This window comes from Salvia miltiorrhiza, chromosome 6 (genome assembly GCF_028751815.1).
Source record: "Salvia miltiorrhiza cultivar Shanhuang (shh) chromosome 6, IMPLAD_Smil_shh, whole genome shotgun sequence".
In the NCBI taxonomy this organism is placed as follows: Eukaryota; Viridiplantae; Streptophyta; class Magnoliopsida; order Lamiales; family Lamiaceae; genus Salvia; species Salvia miltiorrhiza.
In genome coordinates this window covers 34,129,817-34,143,849 of record NC_080392.1, presented here as the reverse complement: position 1 = coordinate 34,143,849, position 14,033 = coordinate 34,129,817, and the positions used below count along the sequence as shown (strand labels likewise).

The window sequence follows — 14,033 nt, the reverse complement described above, 5'->3', positions numbered from 1 at the left end:
AATATCTGATCAAAATAAATAAAGAAAAGTAAATTAGAAAGAGTAAACTATGATCACATTATATCACCAATCAAACAATGGGCTATCGTATTGATTAGCTCCCACTAATTTTTAACATATTTTACGCCCCCAACGTAAAATACGGATTTATAAGTTATATAAATCTTAGTGGTCCAAGATCTAAGTCAATATTATGTAGCCTCTGCTTTGCTGATGACTATAATAATATCACTTAGTAGGCCTCTAAGCCAATTGCAACAACAATTTTGCAACTCTCGGTTGATTAATCCAATTAATCTGCGTCCTTAAATTATTCTTGGTCGCTTTGCGTTCCAAAATAATTTAAGTAAGTCAACCCCATCACACGGTGCCAACCTATGAATGAGCCTTGGCCTTGTAGATTAGAGCATACAATTTTATGTAAATACTCTTGATCGAAAAGGATGGGTTGCTCAAACAATTATGATGGACGACGTATATTGGGATTACACAAAGACTTCTATGTAATGGGGATTTAGCATGTGATACTAATTGCTTATATTTAATATCCAATATTAAATAGCAAAATAATTACTGGGTGCCGCCTACCCAGGCATAAAATACGGAGCACACATATTGGGCGCCGCCTACCCATACATAGCATAACGGACTACATATATTGAGCGCCGCCTACCCAAGAATAAAAGCGGTCTCTTACTACTATAGTAAAAAATAAGCATAAAAACAAATAGCATGCTTATCACATAAAAGGCACAAAATCTCTACGAATAAAAACATTAATCAAATTAATATTTTATTCTCTAATTAATTATGGGTTAATCAATTTATATTAATTCTAAATTAATATAAATTTATTTCTATTATTATTACTTCAAAATTAATAATAATAATAATAATAATAATAAATAAAATTTATTAATCTAATTAATAAATTAATTCTGAAATTGGAATTCAATTATTAATTCAAAATTAATAAAAGTTTTTTTTTAACTGTTACTGCTCAATTTTGGGTCATTTATTAAAACAGGCTCAGCCTCCTTTAATAAATCAGATTTGCAGCCCAAAAGGTCAACAACAACAGCCCATTTAATCAAATAAACAGGCCCAGACCGGGCCCGAACACTTAACAGCCCAAATCCAATTTTCAGCAGCAAGGGTTTGAGAAAAGGATTTGCAGCAGCAGCTGCCGCCTCCTTTCCCGTCAACCCATGTTCAGAGCCGCGCCGGAGGAGTGGCTGCGACGTCCGGCTAAGGCACGCCTTCGCCGGTCATCTCCAACTCCAGCCGCTATCAGTCCGGTGACCAAGTCACAGAGAGACAGAGAACCGAGGCGCGACGCATACAGCGGAAGGCTGTCGGGCGCGGCAAACCTGCGGGCTCTGAGCCAACGGCGGCAGACGGTCGAGCGCAGCACATCGGCGAGCCCTGAGCCGCCTGTCGTCGCTTGTTGCCACCCCCAGCGATGGTCAATTTTCCGGCAGTTACTGCTGAAATAGAAATTTTATTAAAAAAGAAAAAAGAGAGAAAAACCCCTGAAAGCACAGACGCTAACAGAGGGCCGAGTAAAAAAGAAACGTAAAAAGCAAAACAAAAACCACAGAAAACCCGCAAAGGACCACGGGTGAACAAAAACAGAAACTATGAGGAGAAATCTAAATAAGCTTCGTCGTCTCCAACATCGTCGTCATCCACCTCTTCGTCGTCCAGCATATCTCCCCATTTTTTCTTTTTTGTAGAGACCACTGCCGACATAGCTCGGGCTGCGTCTGAAGAGGAGTGTATCACAAAGTTTTGCAGAATCGCCCCTCTAGACTGAGCATGCTGCACTTTATTCAAGAACTCCACCGGTGAAGCATCAAGAACAGCCATCTGTAAAACTGCACCAGCAGCACCGCCTGCTGCTTTTTGGAAATCCGAAGACATGCCATTCTTGATAATACGCCGGAGTCGATGCTTGATAGAGGAGTCATAAACCTTTCCCTTCTTAGTAGCCCCCTTTGGTCGCCCTCGGCCTCGAGGAATGGGGGGATCCTCCATCGTCGTCTTAGCTGGCGTCACAACCAAAGCCAGATTTAGATTGCTCTCGGGAACAGTATCCGACGGCCTTTGTGAGAGAGAAGTATCAACCTCCATAGTGAGTTGCTCGCATGAAGTGAGCTGCCCGCTAGAAGATTGAACAGAGACTAGCTCCTTCCCATTAGTAGTGTGCTGGTCCATGTCAGAATCTTTGTCATGGGGAATGGAGTCCGTTGTGTCATCCTCGGCGAGGGAACCAAAAGAATTCTCCTGATTGAGAATCTTTGGTATCGGGCGCCAGTTTGGAATTTTTCTCGGGCCCTGCACAACAGTGAATTCATCCACCGCTGTTGTCGAAGTTGGCTTATCCACAGCAACGGAGTTGATCTTCTGACAAACAGTAGAAGCATGACCAAGAACTTTACAAACCGTGCAAAAATAGGGTAGATTCTCGTACCCAAATTCGACAGTAAAACAATTATCTCCGCAAGTAACATCGAGAGAGTCAGGCACTGGATTCGAAACATCAATTTCGACCAAAGCTCTAGCGAAATGCCCCACAAACGCAGCAGCAGATTGTCCGTCCACATTAATCGGATCTCCAACATGTCGAGCAATCCCGGAGATAACTTCAGGGTGCCATAATTCATGAGGCAAACGGAAAATTCGGATCCAAACCTGAGCAGTGGAAGAAGAAGCTTTGTAAGGATCGAAAAAAGGCACCCAAGCCTGGGTGCGTAATATGCCTTGCCGAAGACGCAAAGAAGGAGAGGCTTTCGCAGCATTGAAATCCGCCGCTGACGTGAACTTTAGGGAGAAGAACCCTTTTCCCAGTGGTATAACTTGCCATGGGTGAGTCGTGTTCCACAAGCCGGAGAGCTCTTTGTGCAGATCGTGCGCGAATCTAGGGGTGTCACCCTTACGAAGGAAAAGACGAGCGTGAAGCGCCTGAGTGAAAGATTTCGCCTGTCTTTGGTGGAATGCTGGTGAGAGAACGAGCACCGGTTTATCGTCGACGATCGTCGGCTTAAGGACATCAAAATCATGTGCAGGTAAATCAGGGGGCCGTTCCGATTGGTTTTTAACCGCATTGGCGAAAGAAGATCGCAAAGTAGGGTTAGAATGTTGTGCCCGAACCCTAGTCTTTGTTTCCGAGATTTGTGGAACCCTAATTTCTGGAAAAAGAAGATCCGAGGCAAGGGTACCCTCGGACGAATCAACGGCAGCGCCGCTATCCAAAATCGATACAGCAGCAACCTGTATTTTCTGCCCCAAAATCAGGGCTTCCGGGAAAAGGTCTTTAACCGCAGACTCAGAAACGGTTTTGAGAGTGGAACTTGAAGGAACATCCGAGGGCCGAGTTTGGTTCTTATCGGAAGAAACAGGCGTAGGCCTGACAAAGTTGTTGGAGATCGGAGGAAAATCGGAAGCCATGGAAGCGGGCGGAGGAATCACGCGGCGGCGAGAGAGGAGCTAGGGTTTCTCATGGCGAGAGACTTCGATTACCAATCGATGGGCGACGATGCATCTAAAATTGATATTAATAATCAATAGTTAGTTTCTATGGAGAAGCAAAAAAAAAGAGTCAATTTTCCGGCAGTTAAAGAAGGCTTCAAACCAAGTACAGTTTTGTAAAATCAATTACAAAATTTTGTTCAATTATTTGTTGCCAAATAATCCGAACAGAATGTCCCAATTCAAAATTTCAATTTTCAAACATGTTTTCTAAATCCAAGTTCTAGATGGTTAGCCATGTTCGAAACTCAATTTCAAAAAACGTTTGAAAACATTATCAATTCCAAATTAAAAATTCGGCAGATTTCTAAAATCAAATTTTAATTAACCCATAATTAATTAGAACATTATATCAATTATAAATCGAGCATCATCTAATGATACGCAACGGAAATTCAATCAAGGATAAGATCTAAATTTACAATTATATTCATGTGTAAAGATAAACACACAACAGTTAGAATAACTCACTTGTTGTGTGGTAAAACGATCGTGACAAATCCTGCAATTGAATCCACTACTAGAGGTATCCACGTGTATATAGATTCGATGCAGGAACAATTCCAAGTGCACGTCTCAATCACAGAAAGCTAGGAAATTCTGATTGAATACTATAGTGCTCTAAGTATTTTCTCTCTTGTGTTTTTACGTGTCTGACAAAAGAAATATATTCTTATTCTTATAAGAATGATAGCTGCCTCTTAATCCTAGATTAATAGGGCCGGGCCTTTTCTTTTGTCTACAATTAATTAGTCCAATAGTCCAACTATTTACTAATTAATTAGGTTATTAGAATATATCAAATATATCATAATCTAGTCCATAAAATATCTTTCACAACATGCATTCACAAGAGACCTATACGATTCGACGTAGGGGTGACCTTATTATTTACACCAAATATTATTGTGGCCCACAAATAATTATCTCCCTTTTTATTAACAAAATCTGTATATAGTGTACATGGCCAACTACTTGTTTCACATTCCATTTCAAATGTTATTTCAAGATCTCTGAAATTTAAATTCATTCCGCGTTTGAATATTGATGTATGAAAGCAGAAATTATTCAAATTCAATAGGTCATATTTTCTTATTTGGACGCTCTATTTTCTTATTTTGAGTCCTCCGGAACCGACGGGAACAGCCGCAACGTCTCTGACAGTGCCGCCTTGAGGTACACCAAGCGATTGACCTCCTCGAACACCAGCGGAGAAGAAAGGAGTGGGTCCCACCATCAATGAAAAAAAAATTAAAATATTTAACGGAGTTAAACAACCGTTAGGGCAGAGGGTGTAATTGAACCAAATTTAAGACTTTAGGGGTTTAGTTGAACCAAAGTCGAGTATAGGGAGCTATACATGAAAAGGATGTCTATGTTAGGGGTGTATTTGATACTTAATCATTTTTAAAAGGGTTATTAGCACCTAAATACATTAATTTTGGGGGTAGTTTGGTTTTGCACATGAACGTTAAAAGGTGTGAAAAAATACATGATATCGTATAGGACATCTCTAAAAGATATCATATAAGGCATCTCTAACCCCGTAAATCATAAGATTTTTATGGAGCTTGAAAATCTAATATTTGAATTTGTGATAAAATTGCTACAACATTAAAGTTCATGTATTTTTTTACACCTTTCAAAGTTCATGTGCAAAACCAAACTAACCCCAAATTTGATGTATTTAGGCGCCAATAACCCTTTCTTAAAATAAAAAAATCATTATATGACAAATACCCTTAAATAACTCATTATTACACCAAATGTCATTATGACCCACAAATCACTACAAGAAAACACGCGTATAACGAACGGAATTAACGACCGAAATTTTCGGTCGCTAATTTTGCGGCCTTAACGACCGTTTCACGACCGATGTTTTTTAAATTTTTTTAAAATTTTTTAACGACCGAAAATTCGGTCGTTAATTTTTTAATAGAGTGAATTTGTAAAATGTCCACTTTCATATTGTAAAGATAAAAAAATGTCCACTAAAATAAAAAAACTTAAAAAATGTCCACTGTTACCAAAGTGCCCTTCACATTAAAAATTTAAAAAATGTCCACTTCATTTTACCTTTAAACACTACCACTTTAAAAAATCCCGCATTTCACAACCAGTCGAATTCACAACCAAAATTTGGTTGTGAATTAAACTGAATTCACAACTAGTCGAATTCACAATTTGAATTTAATTCACAACCAGAATTTTTTGGTTATGAATTCACAACCAAAATTTTTTGGTTGTGAATTCACAACCAGAATTTAATTCACAATCAAAATTTTTTGGTTGTGAATTCATAACCAAACGAATTCACAACTAGAATTTAATTCACAACCAAAATTTATTTTGATTGTGAATTCAAGTAATTGTGAATTTGAGTTTTTAAAGTTTGAATTCACAATTAAAACTAGAATTTATTTTGGTTGTGAATTCAAGTTTTAGTTGTGAATTCATAGATCTCGTTGTGAATTCAAGAATATTAAGTTGTGAATTCATCGAGTTGGTTGTGAATTTAAGAACATTAAGTTGTGAATTCATAGATCTGAGCGTGAATTCAAGAATATTAAGTTGTGAATTCAAGAACATTAATCAATTATCCAAAATATGTTTCTCTTTCAATCGATTAAATCTCTTTAATAAAATCCACAAAATTCTCCACCGCTCATTTATCACCTCATCCAATTTCAATTCCATGCTAGGGTTTGAGAATTCGTGATCGCGATCTGCCCCAATCGGCAGCGCCAGCTGCCAAATCACATCTGTCATCAGCAATGGAATCACCTTATTCTCAGCTAGCCGGATCTCCGACGGCGTCCGCTCCTCCCCGCCGAAGAACGGCTGGTGCAGTATCAGCCCTCGGATCCACTCTGGCGCCAGCTCGTCGGCGCGGCGGAGCCACCTCCGGAAGCAGAAGCACATGGAGGAGCTAATGGCGCAGGTTGCCGAGCTCCGCCGCCAGAACCACCAGATCCTCACCAGCCTCCGCGCCACCACGCAGCACCACGTCGTCGTCGAATCCGAGAATGCCGCTTCAGATCTAGGGTTTCCGCAGCAAAACCCCCTAGCTCCGCCGCCAGAACCACCAGATCCTCACCAGCCTCCGCGCCACCCACCGCCGTCCGACCCCATCCTCTATTGCCCGCGTCAGATCTGCCGTTCAGTGGGCAGCTCACGGCCGCGCCAGATCTGCCCAGCCGCTGCAACGACTCCGACAAGGAGAATTGGAATTCAGGGGTGGGGCGAGTCAGCAGTGGCGGAGCAACGCTGCCGCGTGCGCGGCTCCCTCCGTCTCAGAACAGCAGTATAGCGGTGGTGGTGGGCGGCAACTGTGGAGCGGCGGCGAGGAAGAGAAGGAGAGGAAGAGGGGGAGAGAGAGAGAGAGAGAGAGACTGATAACACTCATGTTTCCATGGTTTTTAATGTTCATATGATGTTAATTTTATAGGAAATTGAGTGTTGGATGATTGTTTTGTGCTTAAATTGCTTTATCTTGTGAATTATGTTACTTGCTCGTATTTTGATGAATTTTACAGAAATATGGAATTCGAATTTGGAAAAATATTCTGAAATAGAAGTTGTAGATCGTCTCGATACGAGTTCGTGAGTGCAAACGGATCATAAATCGGAATTTGGACAAGGAAGATATGGCCGAAACAAGAAAGTCGCGCGCAGCAGTGAATAGTGCCCGACGGGAATTTCCGAATTTTCGGGAATTTTCGGAATTTTCGGATTTTCTCAGTATTTTCGAGTTCTACACTGTATTTATCTCCTGTGCCTATATATAGGTCCTTTCCCTGACCTAATAGACACATCTTTTTACATCTCTTTACCTCTCTTTATTTCTTTTGTTCTTCTTTTTATTTTTAGACTTAGGATTTTAATGTTTTCATAGATTAGATTTATTTTCCTACAAGATTCAAGCTCTCATTCAACATTCTTCCGGGTTTTATCTATTTTATTTATTTCAATTGCTTTATTTTATTTATGCTTTTATTTTATTTTATGATGTCTAGCTAGTTCTTTATCTGATTCTAGGGTTTGTAAATAGTTGATTGAATTTATGTGATTAATTTGTTAATACCTTTTTGCCTTCCAGTTTATGATTCATAATTCCTGGTGCTTGAATTCTTGTGAATTATCTGATCAATAGTTTGCATGTTTAGCTATTCGGTTTGAGACCTAGCGGAGATAACTGTTTAGCGGATTCAGGAATGTATGATATGATTTTAACCTTGAGACCTAGCGGAGATAGGTGAATCATAGGGAGCTATTCTTAGGAGCTATTGGGAGTTAGTAGATTTTCTTGAGACCTAACGGAGATAGATAATTTACTAATCTACGATCGTTGCTGCTCTAGCGAGAGTAATTGATTAATTTAGTGATCTCTCATCATAACTGGATTAAACTGGTACATAGGATTAATGGATTTATTATGTGGATTTAGTTAATGAATTTACTACCCTAGGATCAGTTGTCTTTATTATTCGAATTTTCCTACGTGCTTTTAATTATTGTTAATTGCGTTTTAATCTTAGTTCAATATTCACCTTCATAATCGTTTTACTTGCATATTGTGAGAGTCTGTGTAGGAGATAGATAGAGTGATTTCGTCTTACAGTCCCTGTGGATACGATATCCGATTGCTGTTTATACTACGATTACACCGTGTTAGTTGCGGTATTTTTGTTGCTAATAAAATAGTGATCAACTTTTTGGTGCCGTTGCCGGGGACTGTTTAGATTTTGCTTTAATATTTCCAATAGGACTTTATAGTACTGCAAGTTTTTTTTGTTTTTATTTTTCTTTTCTGATCTTTTTGCTGTTTCTGTAGGTTGCATATGAACACACGATCTCACGGAAATCCTCTCTTTGAGTTTGACCCTGAAATCAATAAAACCTTGCGCAACCTAAAGAAGCAGAACGATCAAGTTGAGACAGAAACGATGGCTACTCCAGAGCAAATCCAAATTCGAGCTTTGCAAGAGCAGTTGAAGAAGCTGCTTGATGCACAGGAGACAAGAGAGGCTCAGAAACAACCAGCCATCAATGAAGCGTTCATACCACAATATGTGTACCAGGAGCCCCCACGAGTGAACGTTAACAACTTTGAGCTAAAAACGGGTTTGATCACGATGGTCCAACAGAGCCAATATGGTGGACAAGCGATTGAAGACCCTAATGCGCACCTGGCGCATTTCCTGGAGTTGTGTAGCACGGTGAAGATGAATGGTGTCCCTGATGACATTATCCGTCTTCGTCTTTTTCCCTTCTCACTGCGGGATAAGGCGAAGTCGTGGTATCATACGCTGCAGCTGGGAGAGAATATCGTGTGGGAGGATTTGGCTCATGCATTCCTACGCAAGTTTCATCCGCCTGGCCTTACGTTGAAGTTGAAGATGGACATCGTACAGTTTCAACAGTACGATGGAGAAAAGCTAGCGGAGACTTGGGAGCGGTATCAGGAGAAGCTCAGAAAGTGCCCAAGCCATGGATTTGATGAAGGCATGCTCGTGATCATGTTCTACAATGCCTGCGGGGAGCGTACAAGGATGCACATGGATACAGCTGCAGGTGGCTCTCTATTGCAGAAAAGCAGTTCTGAAGCATGGAGCATTATTGATAGCATGGCTTCTACAAGCTACCAATGGCCATCTGAGCGAGTACAATTGAAGAAGGTTGCAGCTGCGTCAAGTTCTGATCCTATGGCAGCAATGGTTACTCAACAGGCAGCGATGGCTACACAGCTGGCAGAGCTGACTACAAAAATTGGTGAGTTGAATGTTGGACGTCATGAGCAAGCTGTGATAGATTCGTCAGTCATGGAAGATGTAAATTTTTTGAATGGCAGAAACTATGAGAATTTCCAGCGAGGACAGCCAGGAATGTACATCAGAGGGCAGCAGTTCCAGCCAGGAGCACGCCCGCATCCTAACCTTTCTTACGGCAATCCGAACAATGCTTTGCAGCCTCCACCTGGATTTTCTGTGTCTAGCGGAGGAGTTATCAATGAGCCAAAGAAAGATTCGATGGAAGACATGATGAAGCAGGTGTTGGGAAAGATAGGTGGTTTGGAAACGAATGTAGGTGCATGGAAGACCAATATGGAGACCCAAGTGAGTCAAATAGGAAATCATGTTTCAGCATTGTCCAAGCAAGTGCAGATATTGGAGACTCAAGTTGGTCAGATGGTCAACCAAGCAGCTGCGCAGCACAAGTCGGGCCAATTCCCGAGCAACACTATTGTCAATCCAAAGGGCCAATGCAATGCTATTTTCGATGGCACTCTGTCTCCAAAAGATAGGAGAATGAGCAAGGAGAACGAACAACCAAGTGAGGAACCATACAAAGCTCCTATTCCACTTAGGGAATACATCCCAAAGGTTCCATTCCCCCGTAGGCTGATGAAGAGGGAGGTGCTTGAAGAGCAATGTGCTGTGAAGCCGAGCAAAAAGGTGGATGCCTAGGAAATCAAGCTGGAGATCTCCCATTGCAAGAATGAGAAAAAAATTGCCAATCCCGAGGAGACAGAGCATAGACGTATAGTGGATGAGCTAGAGAGACTACTTGAAGAATCGGACCGGCATGCACAGCCTCAAACTCTCTCAAAATTGCAGGATTCCAAGGAAAAAGAAGAAAATATAGTTGTTCACGCCAAGAAGATGGGTGATGAGGATAAGAAAATTCCGCAGGCGACAGCTGTGGGCACTGAGCTGCCAATGAAGCTACTATCGAAGAAGAAAGATCCGGGTAGCTTCACCATTGAGTGCGAGATTGGAGGAGAGCTCTTTCCCAAGGCTCTTTGTGATCTAGGGGCAAGTGTCAATGTGATGCCCATCTCTGTTTTCAAGCGGTTGGGAATTGGAGATCTCAAGCCGACCTCGATGGAGATTCAAATGGCGGATAGATCATGAGTGAAGCCGAGAGGAAAACTTGAAGACATCTTTGTGAGGGTTGACAAGCTCGTCTTCCCTACGGATTTCTTGGTCCTCGATATTCCTGAAGATACAAATCCGCCATTGATTCTTGGTCGATCATTCTTAGCTACGGGGAGGGCTATGATAGATGTGCCCAATGGAAGCGTCGTCTTTCACGCAGCTGATGCACATGAGTCCTCTGTCTCTGTTCGTGTTAGGCGATCTGTCACGCCTGCTGCGTTTGATGTTCATTGAGACCATGAGGTATCGTCGAGCTCTAGACGTTAAATTAAGCACTTGTTGGGAGGTAACCCAACCATTTTCTTTGTTTTGTTTTCCTTTCGTTTAGTTTCTTTTTGTTTCTTTGTTTTCTTTGTTTTCTTTGTTTTGGATTTTTTAGTGCAGCGTTGAGCTTGGAAGATACGGGAACTCGCGCTTGGTTCATACCACCACCATGGAGCATGTTTTTTTCTGTGAGTAGTGACACACATATCATCATCCCTCCAAACTTATTTTCGAACTTATGTTCTGTAATAAGTTTGGGGGAGGGGGGTGAGAGTAGATATGTGTATCACTTTTATCTTTTTCTTAGCTTTATTGTTTTATCCTGCTTGGTTGGTGATGTGTGATTGTTTTTGAGTTGGTTTTTACTCCATTAGAATTTTGGTGAGAGGCTTATGATGATTTCTTTGATAAAATTTTGTAGAATTCAATTTTCTTTGATGATTTAAGTATAATTGGAACTAATTTGCATAATTCTAGAGTGATTTTGACCTTGACTTTTGGACGTTGAATAAACCTGTGAGATTTTGAGCCATAACTGTTTTTCATACGCAGTTTATTCTTTGTTGTGAGTTTTGTCATGCATGTGGTGATCTTCTAGAACTTGCCATGGTTTCTGTGTCGAGGTTGCTGTTGTGCCCAGGATTATGAGTTCGTGCCCAGGATTATGGTTGCTGTGTCGAGGTTGCTGTTGTGCCCAGGATTATGGTTTCTGTGTCGAGGTTGCTGTTGTGCCCAGGATTATGAAATAGAAGTTGTAGATCGTCTCGATACGAGTTCGTGAGCGCAAACGGATCATAAATCGGAGTTCGGACAAGGAAAATATGGCCGAAACAAGAAAGTCGCGCGCAGCAGTGAATAGTGCCCGACGGGAATTTCCGAATTTTCGGGAATTTTCGGAATTTTCGGATTTTCTCAGTATTTTCGAGTTCTACACTGTATTTATCTCCTGTGCCTATATATAGGTCCTTTCCCTGACCTAATAGACACATCTTTTTACATCTCTTTACCTCTCTTTATTTCTTTTGTTCTTCTTTTTATTTTTAGACTTAGGATTTTAATGTTTTCATAGATTAGATTTATTTTCCTACAAGATTCAAGCTCTCATTCAACATTCTTCCGGGTTTTATCTATTTTATTTATTTCAATTGCTTTATTTTATTTATGCTTTTATTTTATTTTATGATGTCTAGCTAGTTCTTTATCTGATTCTAGGGTTTGTAAATAGTTGATTGAATTTATGTGATTAATTTGTTAATACCTTTTTGCCTTCCAGTTTATGATTCATAATTCCTGGTGCTTGAATTCTTGTGAATTATCTGATCAATAGTTTGCATGTTTAGCTATTCGGTTTGAGACCTAGCGGAGATAACTGTTTAGCGGATTCAGGAATGTATGATATGATTTTAACCTTGAGACCTAGCGGAGATAGGTGAATCATAGGGAGCTATTCTTAGGAGCTATTGGGAGTTAGTAGATTTTCTTGAGACCTAACGGAGATAGATAATTTACTAATCTACGATCGTTGCTGCTCTAGCGAGAGTAATTGATTAATTTAGTGATCTCTCATCATAACTGGATTAAACTGGTACATAGGATTAATGGATTTATTATGTGGATTTAGTTAATGAATTTACTACCCTAGGATCAGTTGTCTTTATTATTCGAATTTTCCTACGTGCTTTTAATTATTGTTAATTGCGTTTTAATCTTAGTTCAATATTCACCTTCATAATCGTTTTACTTGCATATTGTGAGAGTCTGTGTAGGAGATAGATAGAGTGATTTCGTCTTACAGTCCCTGTGGATACGATATCCGATTGCTGTTTATACTACGATTACACCGTGTTAGTTGCGGTATTTTTGTTGCTAATAAAATAGTGATCAGAGACGTGAAGGTGAAGAGAGAAAGGAGAGAAAGAGAGAAATGAGTGGCCATTTTTTTAAATTTTAAAGTAAGGGGTATTTCTGTCTTTTCAATCAAAAAGTGGACAATTTTTATTATTTTTATATTAGTGGACAATTTTTATCTTTACAATATGAAAGGCGTGGATAGTTTTATATATTAACTCTTAGAGAAAATTATTAGTTAATTAATGATAAATACTGTTACAATTATTTTTAGTAAAAATCAGTACTGTTGTTTGTAAACCCATCACGACACCATCATTTTTAAAACAATCATCATTTATTTTGCTTACTTATATACTCAATATTCAATTCATTAACTATTTGAAGTTAGTTATTTTTCACAATTCTCAATTTCAAACCTATAATACACATAATTGTTTATAATTATGATATGGGAATAATTAATTTGTGGTAGATGACATAGCTGGTCTCTACGTTTAATATTTTCCACAACCAATTCCAAGTCAAAGTCATGCATTCAAGTAAAGGAAAAAGGAACCCACAATCTTTTTTTTTTTCTGTTTTTTTTTTTTTGCCAAACATAAAGTCTATAAATACTTGTAATATATAACATTAACATGCACCACAAAACAAATTAAATATCTTAAAGAGTTTATCAAGTAGTCATTCATGGCTTTTAAGATTTTCAGCTCATCTCCTTCATCTTCCTCATTTTCATACTACTTGCTCCTAGTGGCCATGCCAAGAGGAACACCCCAAGTGGCAAAAAATCCTCACCTTTTGATTTCGTCAATAAATTAAAAGGTTGTCACAAGGGCAACAATACTAAAGAGATCCATGAGCTCAAAGCCTACCTCGAGAAATTCGGTTACCTCAAATATCCAAATAAAAACCAAGCCATTGATGATGATTTCGACGATATCCTCGAATCAGCCATCAAAACCTACCAAGAAAACTACCACATCAAACCCTCAGGGATCGTGGACGATGAGACGATATCAAAAATGACAACCCCACGATGCGGGGTGCCTGATATCGTCAACGGCACTAACTACATGCAACCTCGAAACAGAAACCACGAGTCTGGCTTGAGTGGCATCGACACCGTGTCCCTCTACTCTTTCTTTCCCGGAAACCCTAAATGGCCACCTTCCAGAACCCATCTGACCTACAGGTTCTTGCCCAATCTTCCCGCCATCGCCATGGACCCCGTGGCACGTGCCTTTCAGAAGTGGCAATCTTCCACACACTTCACCTTCGCACGTGCCCAACCCAACCAAAATTCAGATTTGGTTATAGGGTTCTACAGCGGGGACCATGGTGATATAGACCCTTTTGTTGCCCGCGATGGAACCCTAGCTCATGCATTTGCACCAATGTTGGGAACACGATGAAATATCCTAATCCTAGTTTTGATGATACCAAAAT

At 40.1% G+C, this 14,033-nt stretch overlaps 1 protein-coding gene across 1 annotated transcript in view; it reads left to right on the top strand.

Annotated features, from left to right (window-relative positions):
• Positions 1-6,454: 6,454 nt before the first annotated feature.
• Positions 6,455-14,033, top strand: part of LOC130990795 (metalloendoproteinase 5-MMP-like) — a 35,873-nt gene continuing 28,294 nt past the window's right edge. The window contains exons 1-2 of the mRNA XM_057915028.1: positions 6,455-6,838; positions 13,295-13,984. Coding sequence (XP_057771011.1) covers positions 6,455-6,838; positions 13,295-13,984 — 1,074 coding nt within the window. The remainder of the gene's footprint in view (positions 6,839-13,294; positions 13,985-14,033) is intronic.